We start from the raw sequence: 14,978 nt of genomic DNA, 5'->3' as shown, positions 1-14,978 counted from the left end.
AGGGGGCGGTGCCCCAACTCCCCTATCAGCCCTACTCTGTGAATGACAGCGGGGAGCTCCTCAACCCCCGATCAGCCCTGCTCTGTGCGTGACAGGGTACGGAGCCCCAACACCCCTGATGGGCCCTGCTCTGTGCATGACAGGGGGTGGCGCCGCAACCTCCCCATCGACCCTGCCTTGAGTGTGACATGGGGCAGTGCCCCAACCCCCCAATCGGCCCTACCCTGAGCGTGACTGAGGGTGGCATTGCAACCTCCCGATCCGCCCTGCTCTGTGCATGATGGGGCGGCGCCCCAACTCCCCAATCGGCCCTGCTCTGAGCCTGACCAGGGGCTGCACTTAGGGATTGGGCCTGCCCTCTGCCACCCGGGAGCAGGCCTAAGCCAGCAGGTCGTTATCTCCCGAGGGGTCCCAGACTGTGAGAGGGCACAGGCCGGGCTTGGGGACCCCACCCCCCCGGCCCCGAGTGCACAAATTTTTGTGCACCGGGCCTCTAGTCTACACTAATAAAAGAGAAACATGGTAATTGGTGTACGACTGCTACCCTTCCCATTGGCTAATCAGGGAGATATGCAAATTAACTGTCAGCCAAGATGGCGGCCGGCAGCCAGGCAGCTGATGTGAACAGGGAGGCTTGCTTCCTTCAGTGACAGAGAACTCCAACCTTCCCCGCCGGCCTCTGAGCTTCAGTTGGAAACATTGTAACATTTATAGAAAATAAACAAAATTCCAGAAACCTCCTGTCAGTCAGCCGGGATCTCAGAGCTGGAGTCGAAACATTGTTTCAAATACAGAAAACAAAGGCCAGAAACCTGCTTTCCGCCAAGCCTCAGAGAGAAAGCCGGCTCTCAGCTCCAGTGACAGCCATAGAAGGTAAATAAATGCCAGAATAAAAAGAAAAGAAAAAAAGGAGAGGTTTGGAGCTTCAGTCGCCCGCCAGCCTGAAAACAGCCCTCAGCCCTCACCCAGACTGGCCAGGCACCCCAGTGGGGACCCCCACCCTGAAGGGTGTGTGACCAGCTGCAAACAGCCATCATCCCCTCACCCAGGCTGGCCAGGCACCCCAGTGGGGACCCCCACCCTGAAGCAACAAGATGGCGGCTAATTTGCATACTGAAGGCAGGCGGCAGCAGGCGAGGCTGTCTGCGGTCTGGGACCCGGATCTGTGACCCTGCCGGGCGGGATCAGCAGAGCCTCGAGGCCTCCCGGCACCGGGATCAGCGTGACAGGGGGCAGCGCTGAAACCCCCTGATTGCCCTGGGGCTCTGTGTGTGACAGGGGGCAGCACCCCAACCCCCTGATCGGCCCTGCTCTGTGGGTGATAGAGGGCGGCGCCCCAACACCCCCCACAGGCCCTGCTCTATGTGAGACGGGGTAGATCCATAACCTCCCCATCGGCCCTGCCCTGAGTGTGACAGTGGCAGCGCCCCAACCCCCTGATCAGCCCTGCTCTGTGTGTGACAGGGGGCAGCTCCTCAACCCCCTGATCGGCCCTGCTCTGTGAGTGACAGGGGGGAGCTCCCCAAACCCCTGATTGACCCTGCTCTGTGCATTACAGGGGGGAGCTCCCCAAACCCCGGATGGGCCCTGCTCTGTGTGTGACAGGGTACCGAGCCCCAACCCCCTAATGGGCCCTGCTCTGTGAGTGACGAGGCAGCGCCCCAACCCCCTGATGGGCCCTGCTCTGTGCGTGACGGGGGTGGCGCCGCAACCTCCCCATCCACCCTGCCTTGAGTGTGACAGGGGGCGGTGCCCCAACCCCCCAATCAGCCCTCCTCTGAGCCTGACCAGGGGCTACACCTAGGGATTGGGCCTGCCCTCTGCCACCCGGGAGCAGACATAAACCAGCAAGTCGTTATCTCCTGAGGGGTCCCAGACTGCGAGAGGGCACAGGCCGGGCTGGGGGACTCCCCCACCCCCCACCAGTGCACAAATTTTTGTGCACCGGGCCTCTAGTCCTATCTAATAAAAGAGAAAGATGCAAATTGACTGTGGCCCCGAATGCTTCCCATTGGCTAATCAGGGAGATATGCAAATTAACTGCCAACCAAGATGGCGGCCGGCAGCCAGGCACCTGAACCGAACAGGAGGCTTGCTTGCTCCAGTGACGGAGGAAGCCAAGGTTCCCCGCCTGCTACTGCCGGCCTCTGAGCTGCAACTCTAAGAAACGTTGTTGCAAATATAGAAGGTAAACATTCCCCAGAAACCTGCTTTCAGCCAGCAGGATCGCAACAGTGTTACAAGTATAGAACCCAAACAAACCCAGATCCCTGCTTTCAGCCGCGGAGGTCTCATAGCTGGAGCCGAGCCTCAGAGCTAAAACCGGCTCTCAGCTCCAGTGACAGCCATAGAAGGTAAATAAGTCCCAGAATAAGAAAAAAAGGAGAGGTTGGGAGCCTCAGTTGCCCGCCAGCCTGAAAACAGCCATCATCCCCTCACCCAGACTTGCCAGGCACCCCAGTGGGGACCCCCACCCTGAAGGGGGTGTGACCAGCTGCAAACAGCCATCGTCCCCTCACCCAGACTGGCCAGGCACCCCAGTGGGGACCCCCACCCTGAAGGGGGTGTGACCAGCTGCAAACAGCCATCATCCCCTCACCCAGACTGGCCAGGCACCCCAGTGGGGACCCCCACCCTGAAGCAACAAGATGGCGGCTAATTTGCATACTGAAGGCGGGCGGCAGCGGGCAAGGCTGTCCGCGGTCCGGGACCCGGATCCATGACCTGGCGGGCGGCGGGGAGCACTTGAGGCTGTCCATGGTCCCGGGACCCGGATCTGTGACCCTGCCAGGCGGGGGGCAGTGCTTGAGGCTGTCCATGGGACCAAGACACAGATCTGTGACCCTGCCGGGTGGGAGGCAGTGCTTGAGGCTGTCCACGGGACCAAGACACAGATCTGTGACCCTGCCGGGCGGGGGGCAGTGCTTGAGGCTGTCCACAGGACCAAGACACAGATCTGTGACCCTTCCCGGCGGGGCGGCAGCTCGCACAGGGGCGGATGGGCCGGGGTTGGGCAGGGCAGGATGCCTGGCTTCTGCCCAGCCCCAGTCACTCTGGGCAGGTGAGCAGCGCAGAGAGCCTCTGGACAGGGGAGGCAGGCCGGCAGAGGGCGGCCTGTACTCCCCACATGGCAGTGGTGACAGCTGTGAGAGCGCCAAGCTGAGCCTGCAGGCTGAGCTGAAGTAGAGCCTGCAGGCCATCAGCGCCCAGGAGTGGCTGCGCAAGATCCGACTCCTGGCCCAGAAGGTGCAGGATCGCAGGGACAGCCACCGTGGTGGGCCAGACTGACGTCCTCCTGGCCGCACCACGGGGGTTTGCGGATCTGCAAAGCCAGAGGCCTCCGGTGTGCACATCCCCCCTGGCGTGCGAACATCCCCCAGCACACTGTCACCCTCCCGCTCCTGCAACAGTTGCAAACCAAGGTGTGCACAAGTCCTCCCCGCCTCTCCACCACACTTCCATCAACGCAGCATGCCTAACACCCCCACAGGATGTGCACACATCCCCTCTGATGCGCTCACGTCCTTTGGAGAGTGTCTGGGTGTTCTGGGTGCTGAGAGTGGGCGCCTGTGAGATGACAGTGAGAGGGCGGAGTGGTGATGCCCTGTTCCCACGGAGTCCAGTGCAGCTACGAGATCACCTCTGGGGGGTTAAGGCAGGAGCAGGTGCAGACAGACACACCTGGTGGGCGCGGGCGGCCCTCGGCTGAGGTGCCTTCTGTCAGTGTTCAAGATCAAGAACTCAATGGCGGAGAGGAATTCCGTCCTCTCAGTGAAACAGTGGGATAGTCGGGGCGACTGTAGAGAAGGAATGTGCACTTTGGGTGCCAGCACCCATGAGCGAAGGCTGCCCTGACTGAGCCTCGCTTGCTTGGGGCCTAGCGCACTCCTGCCAGGCAGCGGGTGACAGGATGTGCTTCTCTGAATTAATGAGAGAAAACGTTGATTCTCCTGCTGCCCACGAAGGTGGAAAGTGAAGTGGGGAGACATGTGGGGAGTGAGTCAGGTTCCCTGTCTGGGGGTTCCAAATCTGCTATTGGTTTCTTTCACTGCTGACTACAGATATACAGGGTGTCCCCCCAAAATGTATACACACTTTGAATACCTACTAATTCCAATGGTTTTAAGCATGAGAAAGAAACAACAATGGAGCTGTTATCTGTTAAAAGTGTGGGCACAAACAGGTAGTTGGACATTCCCTGAGGGGTCTCATATTGGAGAGGGTGAAGGCCAGACCGAGGGGCCCCTTCCCCACCCCCCCCCACCCCAGTGCACGAATTTCGTGCACCGGGCTACTAGTCATTAACATATTATGCTGTGATTGGTTGAACAGCTGACCGGTCAACCGGACACTTAGCATATTAGACTTTTATTATATAGGATTATATAGGATTGCTTATTTATTTATTTGTTTGCTTACTTTTTAATCCTCACCCAAGGAGTGAGGACATTTTTTCCATTGATTTTTAGAGGGAATGGAAGGGAGGAGGAAGGGGAAGAGACACAGCGATTGGTTGCATTCCACTCTCGACCCGACCAGGGCCTGGGATTGAACCTGCAACCAAGGTACATGCCCTTGATTGGGAGTCCAACCTGCAACCCTTTGGTCCAAGTGCTCATGCTCTAACCACTATTATTTATTTATCAACTATTATATTATTTATTTGTATTACAACTGTAAACCTACTTTGCCCACCCCTGTATTTAAAAAGAAAATGAAATACAGACAGTCCTCGGGTTACGTCGGACTCGATGTACATCGTTTCGTGGTTACGTCACTATCTCCCATTTATTTATTTAAAAAAAAAAAAGTTCCGTCATTTCGACGTATGTACATATGTGCTTTATGTTTTTTATTATTTATTTACCACAAGTAAAGGTCAGGAATTGTTATCTTTCTTTTAAATTTTTTTTTACTGTTTCACTTCATTACTGCTGTGTATGTGCTCCATGTGAGTGACGTAGGTGCTTATGTAGGTGGGTTCCGACTTACGGCGAAAATCACGTTATGTGGCGCCGAAGGAACGGATCTCCGACATAACCCGAGTACCTACTGTATATATTTTTGTAATAGAGTTACATTTTTTAAAGCAACCTTTAAGTTTCAGAGGCTCACTTGAAATTGGTTAAAATTTAGCAGGTTTATAAATACATTAATAAGATTTGTTAATTGAACCTTTTTTATAAAAGCCTGAAGAGCTAGGCTTTTGAATGTGAAATTGTAACTTTGATAAATCAGATACTAATTTTTAAAACTGAAGTAGTCCATGAAATAATTTTTTCTTTGCACAAAAACCATTGTAATGTGCCAAAAATTATTCTGTAAATAAATGAAGTGTATTATAAGTTCATGATATTCTATTGACTTTCTGAAAGTAAGCAGGACATAATCTCGTTTACTTTATATATAGAGAGAAGGAATGTGCACTTTGGGTGCCAGCACCCATGAGCGAAGGCTGCCCTGACTGGATATATATATATATATATATATGCCTTATGATCAAAGTAATAACATTAACTGTAGGTATCCAGCAGGATTTTTTTTGTGATTTATTATTACCGAAGAAAAAACAAATGATCCCATGAGTTTTTTAAGTGACTTCAAGTATGGCTTTGCCATCCTTAGTTATGATGACCTGAACAAATGAAACTAAAGGATGGCCAGTTAAAGAGCTTTATTGCTCCGGTGATCACTTAAGTAGGATGCCACAAAAGCATCCACACATCACATGTATTCTCAGGCTTATGTGCTCATTGCCAGCCAAAGAACGGTTTCCAGAAGCTTAAGTCCACTTCTGGCCTCTCTCCTAGAAGGTGGCCAGATGCTGTTCCTTTTCTGACTTGTTTGCTGTACTTCCCGTGTTGTGTTGCTGCAATTATCTCTTGTCTCTAATTCCCTAGAGGCATATCATCATTGTACTCACGAAGAATTCTTTTGGGTTTGTTGCTTTCATACTGTGATTTCAGCTTGCTTCTTTGGATTTGGCTGACTTTTGTCTTTATCACAAAGATAATTGTAGTAACTTTATGAACCTAATTTAGCTTACCAAAATATTTATTCACATTCTAATTTCTAGTCTGCCGCCACCAAATGTACATCATTAACATTTTCCACTTCATAGTTGTATAATGGGAACAAGTAATTTAAAAATTGAGTTTGGAAATTTTTTCTTTCTGCTTATGGTTGGCCTTTTTAAATAATGCCTTTTTTGGTATATGCATTTTTATTTTTTTTAGTGTCATTCTTCCACTTCCTCAGAATGTGAAGGATTATTTACTTGATGATGGAACTCTGGTGGTTTCAGGAAGGTAAAGTATATCAGAAACCATTTTTAATACTTTTATCATTTAGGAATGTTGTACTGATTAAATCTCAGCCATTGCCATATAAAATGCACCCTTCTCTCCCCCTTTTTTCTAGCTAAAATTATGTGTTGATTTTGATCCTTTGTTTTTTTGTCAATGCTCAATTAATAAGATTCTCAAAATTGGGTACTTCTCTAATAATTACTGTTTATGAAAATGGGCAATTCCTTCCTCTCTGCCTTTAGGAAATGGGGATGGGGAGGACTGGTGGTGGGGCAGAGAGGGCATGTTATTACCCTTTGAGATTCTTCACTTATTTTAAGATAAGAGATTCATTGTTCATTGCAAACAGAAAGTTTTACTAGGGTGTATCATTTTTAAGTACTTAGCCTTTTGTTTCCCATAGTTAACCCACCATGACTCCACCTCAATGCTTCTCTGTTCATGTAGTTCCTCTAATTGTAAAAGGAAGAAGTTACCATGCTTTAGTCTTTTTAGTGTAAACTTGAAGTAGTTTAAGTATTATACAATTTAATGATGTTCCATGTGTTCATTCAGGTCTCTGCTCAGAAATCATGTTATTTTAGTGCTCATCCCTCACTTTCCTTTCTATAGTAGCCTAATACTAACCCTTGCTGGACCTTTTTTTTTTTTTTAGAATTGTAGGTTGGAAATAATTTTCCCTTAGAATTATTAAAAGTTTTGTTTTATTGTACTCAAATACACATAACAAAATTTTCTATAATTATTTTAAAGTGTACAGTTCATTGGTGTTAAGTACATTTTATTGTTGTGCAACCATCACCACCACCCATCTCCAGAACATTTTTCATCATGTAAAACTGATAGTTCTCTGTGCCTTAGATTTCTCTTCTGTGAATGGGCGACTGATGTCAGAGAAGTAACCTCATAGGGTTGTGGCAGAGATAAAAACCGATACTATGTAAAATGTTTAGCCCAATGCCTAGTATATTGTATGTTCTTAAGAAATACTGACTGCTCTTGTTAGCATTAATTTTAGTCTGATCATTAAACAAACACGCCAGTAAATATATGTGAAAATTGTGATAAGTGCTGTGAAGGAAATGGGGAGGCCACTGAAATATTAAGTTACTGGGGGTGGGAGTGGGGCTGAGGATTGCAGGGAGGGTCAGGGAATTCCCTGAAGAAGTAATTTATGAGCCTCTGAGAAAGGAAGTTTGGGTAGAAGGTAGTCAGTTGAGTGGTGGGGGGAAGAATCTTCCAGGTTGAGGGAATAGCATTAAGGAGGGCTCTGAGGCGCGAAAGATATTCACCTGCAGGAAACTAATAAGAGAGGGTCAGGTGGTGGGAGCCTCAGTTGCTGAAATGGGAGTGATGGTTAGGGTTCAGGTTGAGGTATGTGTGTGGGAGTTATGTTAAAGATCCTAGAATTTATTGAGAACTCGGTTATTGAGTTCTTTGAGCAAGAAAGTGCTTTGGCAGATTTCATTTTGTGAACAATGACTGGTTACTGTGTGGAACTTGAAGACCAGTTAGGAACCTGATACTGCATTAGACCAAGTGAGAGCTGATAGTGGCTTGATCTAAGAGGGTTACTTTGAAGTGGAGAGAAGTGAATGGATTTGACTTTCACTTCTTGCAACCTTCAGAACTCAGTGATGGAGAAGGAAGTGGCAAGAATTTTTGTTTGAACAACTAACTTGATGAATGAGATGTCATTTGCTCAGACTGAGAAAAGCAGTGTTTTTTGAGCCTTTGATTTGAAAAATGTAGTAATTTTATTTATTTTTTATTTTCAAAAAATATTTTTATTGACTTTACAGAGAGGAAGGGAGAAGAATAGAGAGTTAGAAACATCAATGAGAGAGAAACATCTATCAGCTGCCTCCTACACACCCCTTACTGGGGATTGAACCTGCAACCAAGGTACATGGACTTGACTGGAATCGAACCCAGGACTCTTCAATCCATGGGCCGATGCTCTATCCACTGAGCCAAACCAGTTAGGGCAAAAATGTAGTAATATTAGATTGTATTACTTTTATAGTTAAAAACTTGAAAATTAGCCCTGGCCAGTGTTGTTCAGTGGTTAGGGTGTCAGCCCATGCATCAAAGGGTCGAGGGTTCGATTTCCGGTCAAGGGCACGTACTGGGTTGCAGGTTCTGATCCCTGGCCCTGGTTGGGGTGCATGCAGGAGGCAACTAATCGATGTTCACATCAATGTTCCTCTCTCTTTCTCTCTCTCTCTCTCTTCCTCTCCCCCCCTCTTTTTTCCCTCTCTCCCTCCCTCTCCCTCTCATTCTCCCTAAAGATCAATGTAAAAAATATTCTTGGATGAGGATTAATAACAAATTTGAAAGTTATAGGTATAATTTATATGAGGTACGTTTACAGTAAAATACACAGATCTTGAATGTATAATTTGATGAGTTTCGGTAAATATGTACAACTGTTTCACCACCACTCCGTTGAAAATATTGACCATTTCCATTCCCCAGAAAGTCCGTTGTATCTCTTTTTGGTCTTTCCTGCCTACCTCCATTTTCCCACCCAGGCAAACACTGGTCTGATTTTTATCTCCATAGCTTAGTTTTGTCAGTTCTAGAACTTCATATAAATGGAATCATAGTATTTTTGTGTGTCTCTGGCTTCTTTCTTTGTATTTTTTGTTAATCCTTACCCGAGGATATTTTTCCATTGATTTTTAGGGAGAGTGGAAGAGAGAGGGAAAAACAGAGAGAAACATCGATTGGTTGTCTCCTGCATGGGAGGAGCCTGCAACTGGAGTCCATAAACTTGACTAGAATTGAACCTGGGACCTTTGGTCCGCAGGCAGGCGCTTTATCCATTCAGCCAAATCAGCTAGGGCTGGCTTCTTTAATTCAATATAATGCTTTTGAGATTCATCTAAGTTGCGTTTTATCACTGAGTAGCTTTTTTCAAACATGTCTTTTTAAAACTCGGTTTGTGTTTTGCATGTGGGCTTAGGTATGTGTCCCTCTCAGTATGTTCCTTGCTACACTAATCTTTTTATCTCCCTGAGTTCAGATAGTAATTGTTTTTTGAATGAGTGTGTGTGTTAAAAGTATTATTTATAGAAGACCACAGCTGCATCTTTTCCTATATGAACATTTTAGCTCCATTATATGAAATATATCCCTGAATCAAGGGATATAGTGTATAGCAAGTATGTCAAACTCAAAGACTAACACGGGCCAAATAAACAAGGTTTAAGTTTATGTGGGCCGCAAAAAAACACAAACTTCAATTTTCATAGAAACGTAGGTTTATTTAGAAAAGTATAGTATAAAAAAAAGAATAAGAGCAATGGTAAAATTAATGTTTTCTTCCTGACACTTGTCGTCTCTTCTCCGCTAGTATCTTTCCTACTTCAGGGAAAATCTTGTTCACAGTGATTACTTTCAAAACTGACCCAAGGTGAATGTCAGTAATTTTGGATCTGACAGGAGACTTATTTCCTTTCATAATTGTAAATAACTGCTCACACCGTTATATTGGCATGGCTGCAGAAATATTCATTGTGGGCTGTGAGTTTGACATGCTTGGTGTATAGTTACAAATAAATAAACTGGTGTTAATGAACTAGAATTATTGAATAGTCTTTTTATTGTGAGTAGGCCAGTAAGTTATTTCTAGATATTGAGATATATTCATTAGGCATCTTTTTCTTCTTTTTCTTTTAAGCATAGACTGGGAATGTGTATGTCTTAACTTTTTTTTATGTAAGATTAATTCTGAAACATGGAAAGGAGGAGCAAAATGAATGCTTAGAATTATATCATTTGTAAAATATGCCCCTAACTTTCTTTTTTAATTATAGAAGTAATACTTGTCATTGTAGTAAACTTGACAACTGCATAGAAGAATGAAGGAGCAGAGAAAAATCACCCATAATTCCACTTTCTGAAAACAAATACTGTTCAAATTTTGGCACATTTTTTTCCTAGTCTTTTTAAATACACTTTATAGCCTAAGTGGTGGGCGTGCTACATACTATATAGTTTCATATTACTTTTTTCATTGACCACCATAGCATAAATTTTCTCTGTGCTTTAAAAATGGCATTATTTCTAACAACTGCAAGATTTTCATGTATAGGCATTTGCTGTAATTGACCTAATTTCATAGTTGTTGGATATTTAGGTCATTTACAACTTTTCCTTACTGAAAAATAATTCTTCAACAAACATTTTTGGCCCTCGCAGTTTTGGCTCAGTGGATAGAGTGTTGGCCTGCTGGGTTTGATTGTGGTCAAGGGCACATGCCTAGGTTGCAAGCTTGATTCCCAGTAGGGGGCGTGCAGGAGGCAGCTGATCAATGATTCTCTCTGATCATTGATGTTTCTATCTCTCTCCCTCTCCCTCCCCCTCTGAAATCAATAAAAATATATTAAAACAAAAAACAAAAAAACACAAACATTTTTGTATAAAACATTGTTTGCATTTACGATTATTTCTGTACATTAAGAATCCTAGACTCTAATTATAGATCTAAGGTTATAAAAATGTTTAAGACTCTTGGCCAGTATAGCCCAATAGCTTTCACTGTTGTACCAGTTTATGCTCTTAACTCTAGTGTAGTAGAGTACCTTGTTCCAGAAAGTAAAATTCCTAATTGAATGCTTTCCTCTAAGCTTCCAAGTTATTTGTTACATAGAAAATAAAAGGCAGAAAAAGTCTCTGAGTATAATTTCTTCAGTTTCAGCTCCCATGAAATAAGTGTGGTTTTTTTTGCAAACTCTTACCTATTCTCTTTCACCTGACACACAGTGCCCTCTATGTTTGCTCCATGTGTCAATTGGGATGATTTTGGTTGCAAGTAATAGAATATTTGCTATGATTCAAATGCTTGTATGACCCCCAAATTCATATATTTAAATCTTAACCCCCAAAGATATTAGGTATTAGGAGGTATGGTGTTTGGGAGGTGATTATACCAGTATCATGAGGGTGGACTCCTCATGACTAGGATTAGCATTCTTATAAAAGATCACACAGAGCTCTTAGCTCCTTTTCCTGTGTCGGACACCAAGAAGGTGGCCATCTGCAAGCCAGAAGGGGGCTGTTACCAGAACCCGACCCTGCTGGCACCCTCATCTTGGATTTCCACCCTCCATAACTGAGAAATAAATTTCTGTTGGCAAACTATCCCATCTATGTTATTTTGTCATAGTAGCCTGAACAGGCTGACAGTGGTTCCCAAACTTATTTGGCCTACCGCCCCCTTTCCAGAAAAAATATTACTCAGCACCCCCTGGAAATTAATTTTTTAAAAAATTTTAATAGCAATTAAACAGAAAGATATATGTATTAATGTTTCTACCTTTTTCGTAAAATATAGTAAAGAAAGGTGTAAATTAGAAACATTGAAGTTTGAAATTATGAAACTATTTATTGAACTCAGAATAGAAAGGTAATACAAAAAAAGTTAAAACAAATGCACCTGTGGCCAACACCGCCCCCCTGGATCGCTGCAGCGCCCACCAGGGGGCGGTAGGGCCCACTTTGAGAATCACTGGGCTAAGACATCCATCTTTAAAAATGGCTTAAACAGTGAGGCCAGTATGTTATTTCATATAACTACTAGAGGCCCAGTGCACGAAATTCGTGCACTCGGAGTGGGGTCCCTCGGCCCAGCCTGCGCCCTCTCACAGTCCGGGAGCCCTCAGCGCTGAGCCTGGCTTCTGGCTCAGTGGCGCTCCCCCTGTGGGAGCGCACTGACCACCAGGGGGCAGCTCCTGCATTGAGCATCTGCCCCCTGGTGGTCAGTGCACATCATTAGCATTCTTTATTTTTTTATTAAATCTTTATTGTTCAGATTATTACATTTGTTCCTCTTTTTTTCCCCCCATAACTCCCCTCCTTCCAGCTCCCACCCCACCCTCCGCCATCACTCCCCACCCACTGTCCTCATCCATAGGTGCACAATTTTTGTCCAGTCTCTTCCCGCATCTCCCACACCCCTTTTCCCCCCAAGAATAGTCAGTCCATTCCCTTTCTATGTCCCTGATTCTATTATAATCACCAGTTCATTCTGTACATCAGATTATTTATTCACTTGATTCTTAGATTCACTTGTTGATAGATGCATATTTGTTGTTCATAATTTGTATCTTTACCTTTTTCTTCTTCTTCCTCTTCTTAAAGGATACCTTTCAGCATTTCATATAATACTGGTTTGGTGGTGATGAACTCCTTTAGCTTTTCCTTGTCTGCGAAGCTCTTTATCTGACCTTCAATTCTGAATGATAGCTTTGCTGGATAAAGTAATCTTGGTTGTAGGTTCTTGCTATTCATCACTTTGAATATTTCTTGCCAGTCCCTTCTGGCCTGCAAAGTTTCTGTTGAGAAATCAGCTGACAGTCGTATGGGTATTCCCTTGTAGGTAACTGAGTTTCTTTCTCTTGCTGCTTTTAAGATTCTCTCTTTGTCTTTTGCTCTTGGCATTTTAATGATGATGTGTCTTGGTGTGGTCCTCTTTGGATTCCTTTTGTTTGGGGTTCTCTGTGCTTCCTGGACCTGTAAGTCTATTTCTTTCACCAGGTGGGGGAAGTTTTCTGTCATTATTTCTTCAAATAGGTTTTCAATATCTTGCTGTCTCTCATCTTCTGGTACCCCTATAATTCTGATGTTGGTGCGTTTGAAGCTGTCCCAGAGGCTCCTTACACTATCTTCGTATTTTTGGGTTCTTTTTCATTTTGCTTTTCCGGTTGGGTGTTTCTCGCTTCTTCGCATTTCAAATCTTTGACTTGATTCTTGTGCTCCTCTGGTCTGCTGTTGGGAGTCTGTATAATATTCTTTATTTCAGCCAGTGTATGCTTACTTTCTAGTTGGTCCTTTATCACACCATCGAGGGTCTCATTAGATTTCTTGTACATCTCATCAAGTTTATCGACAGACTCTAGAAGCCTCTTGAGAGACCTCAAAAGTGTGGTTCTGAACTCAATATCCTCCCTTGATAGTTTTGTCCTGTTTCTTTGTCTCCGCATTTTTTACGCTTTCTTGGTGCACCCCCTAGTGGTCTTTGTGCGCAGTCTTGTTGCAGTTAAGCCTTGATTGTTGTAGTTAATACTAGAGGGATTTGACCTCCAGGCCGACTGGCTATGAGAATCAGCTGTGTTTGCAGTGGGAGAACTTGTGTCCTCTAGGGAGGTGCTAATCTAGCCTTTGCCTGAGGCTATCCGGCAAATGGCTCTGTGCAGGGCTTGCGCGGGGCGGGTCGCAGGGGATCAACAGGGCGGAGGAGGGAGCAGTTATGACTGCTCTCAGTCCGTCCCCAGGGGCTCTGCCTCTCTGTCCCAGCAACCACTGCAAACCTCGGAGGGACCGTAGCCAGACAGTCCTGCTTCTCCCGTTTGAGTCTGGGTCCCTAGAGACTCGCCCGGATCTGGAGCTCAGAGTCTGAGGCTCCCTCTGGATTGAAACAGACAACCATGCCCTCAGCCACCAGCCTGGGCCGCGCACACTCCGCACCTTAGTATTTTACTTCAGCACTGCGCCTCCTCTGATTCTCGGTTCCTCCTAGTTGTAGAACTTCCACTCAGCCAGCCTTCCTGTGGTTCTGGATGATGTCCGTTCCGTCTTTTAGTTGTATTTTTGAAGTGGTTGTTCGAGGCAGCAAACTCCTGCGTTAACCTATGCCGCCATCTTGGTTTCTCCCATTAGCATTCTTATAAAAGATCACACGGAGCTCTTAGCTCCTTCTCCTGTGTCGGACACCAAGAAGGTGGCCATCTGCAAGCCAGAAGGGGGCTCTTACCAAAACCCGACTCTGCTGGTACCCTCATCACCCAGTCGTTTTGCCGTTGGGCCAAAACCGACTCTCCGACATCCTGTGAGGGGTCTCGGATTGCGAGAGGGCACAGGCCAGGCTGAGGGACCCCACTAGTGCACGATCGGGGCCAGGGAGGGACATGGGAGGTTGGCCAGCCATGGGGGGACCACCGGAGGGCTACAGGGCATGTCCGGCCCATCTCGCTCAGTCCCTATCGGCTGGACCCCAGCAGCAAGCTAACCTACCAGCTGGAGTCCCCCTGGTGGTCAGTGCACGTCATAGCAACTGGTCGACTCTCTGCCCCCTGGTGGTAGGTGCACATCATAGCGACTGGTCGACCTGTCAACTGTCTGCCCCCTGGTGGTCAGTGCATGTCATAGCGAGTGGTTGAGCGGCCTTAGCATATCATTAGCATATTATGCTTTGATTGGTTGAACTAACGACCGGACGAGCGGACACTTAGCATATTAGGCTTTTATTATATAGGATAAGCTGGAAGGCATGGCAGTTATGGAAAAGTATAGTACTTCAGTGATGTTAGGACTAGAAATTAGCTTCTCTGAATTTCTTGATTTTCCTTTCTGAAGTCCAAGTTGCTGTAGTAGCTTCAGACATCATGTTCTCACACTACCATATCCAAAGGTAAGAATAAATGAGATCCTGTCTCATGTCCCTTTTTAAAAGCAGGGTGAACTTTCTCAGGGGTCTCTAGCAACTGTTGGTCAGGGTTTGGTCCCTCTTTGGCAAGGAGTTGGAATAACCATGATTGGTGGGACTGGTCTGTAGTCACTGTGTGAGTGGGGGGAAGTCCATGAGGCACAGAGGCACTTGATATCTGAACAGGTTGGAGTTTTTATTAGCAGAGAAGTGAGGAAATGGTTGTTGGCTGCTTTAGC

The 14,978-nt window shown here is 45.9% G+C and overlaps 1 protein-coding gene across 3 annotated transcripts in view; it reads left to right on the top strand.

The window, feature by feature from the left end:
• Positions 1-14,978, top strand: part of CDC123 (cell division cycle 123) — an 84,009-nt gene that overhangs the window by 8,673 nt on the left and 60,358 nt on the right. For 2 of the 3 annotated variants that reach the window (XM_070428428.1, XM_070428418.1), the window contains exon 2: positions 6,237-6,308. The exons of the other annotated variant lie outside the window; for it this stretch is intronic. In XM_070428428.1, coding sequence (XP_070284529.1) covers positions 6,237-6,308 — 72 coding nt within the window. The remainder of the gene's footprint in view (positions 1-6,236; positions 6,309-14,978) is intronic. 3 annotated transcript variants of the gene reach the window in all.

The sequence above is a fragment of the Myotis yumanensis genome, unplaced genomic scaffold (assembly GCF_028538775.1).
Source record: "Myotis yumanensis isolate MYYU_CA2020_CCGP unplaced genomic scaffold, mMyoYum1.0.hap1 SCAF_1, whole genome shotgun sequence".
Lineage (NCBI taxonomy): Eukaryota > Metazoa > Chordata > Mammalia > Chiroptera > Vespertilionidae > Myotis > Myotis yumanensis.
This window is presented reverse-complemented; position numbering and strand designations above follow the sequence as displayed.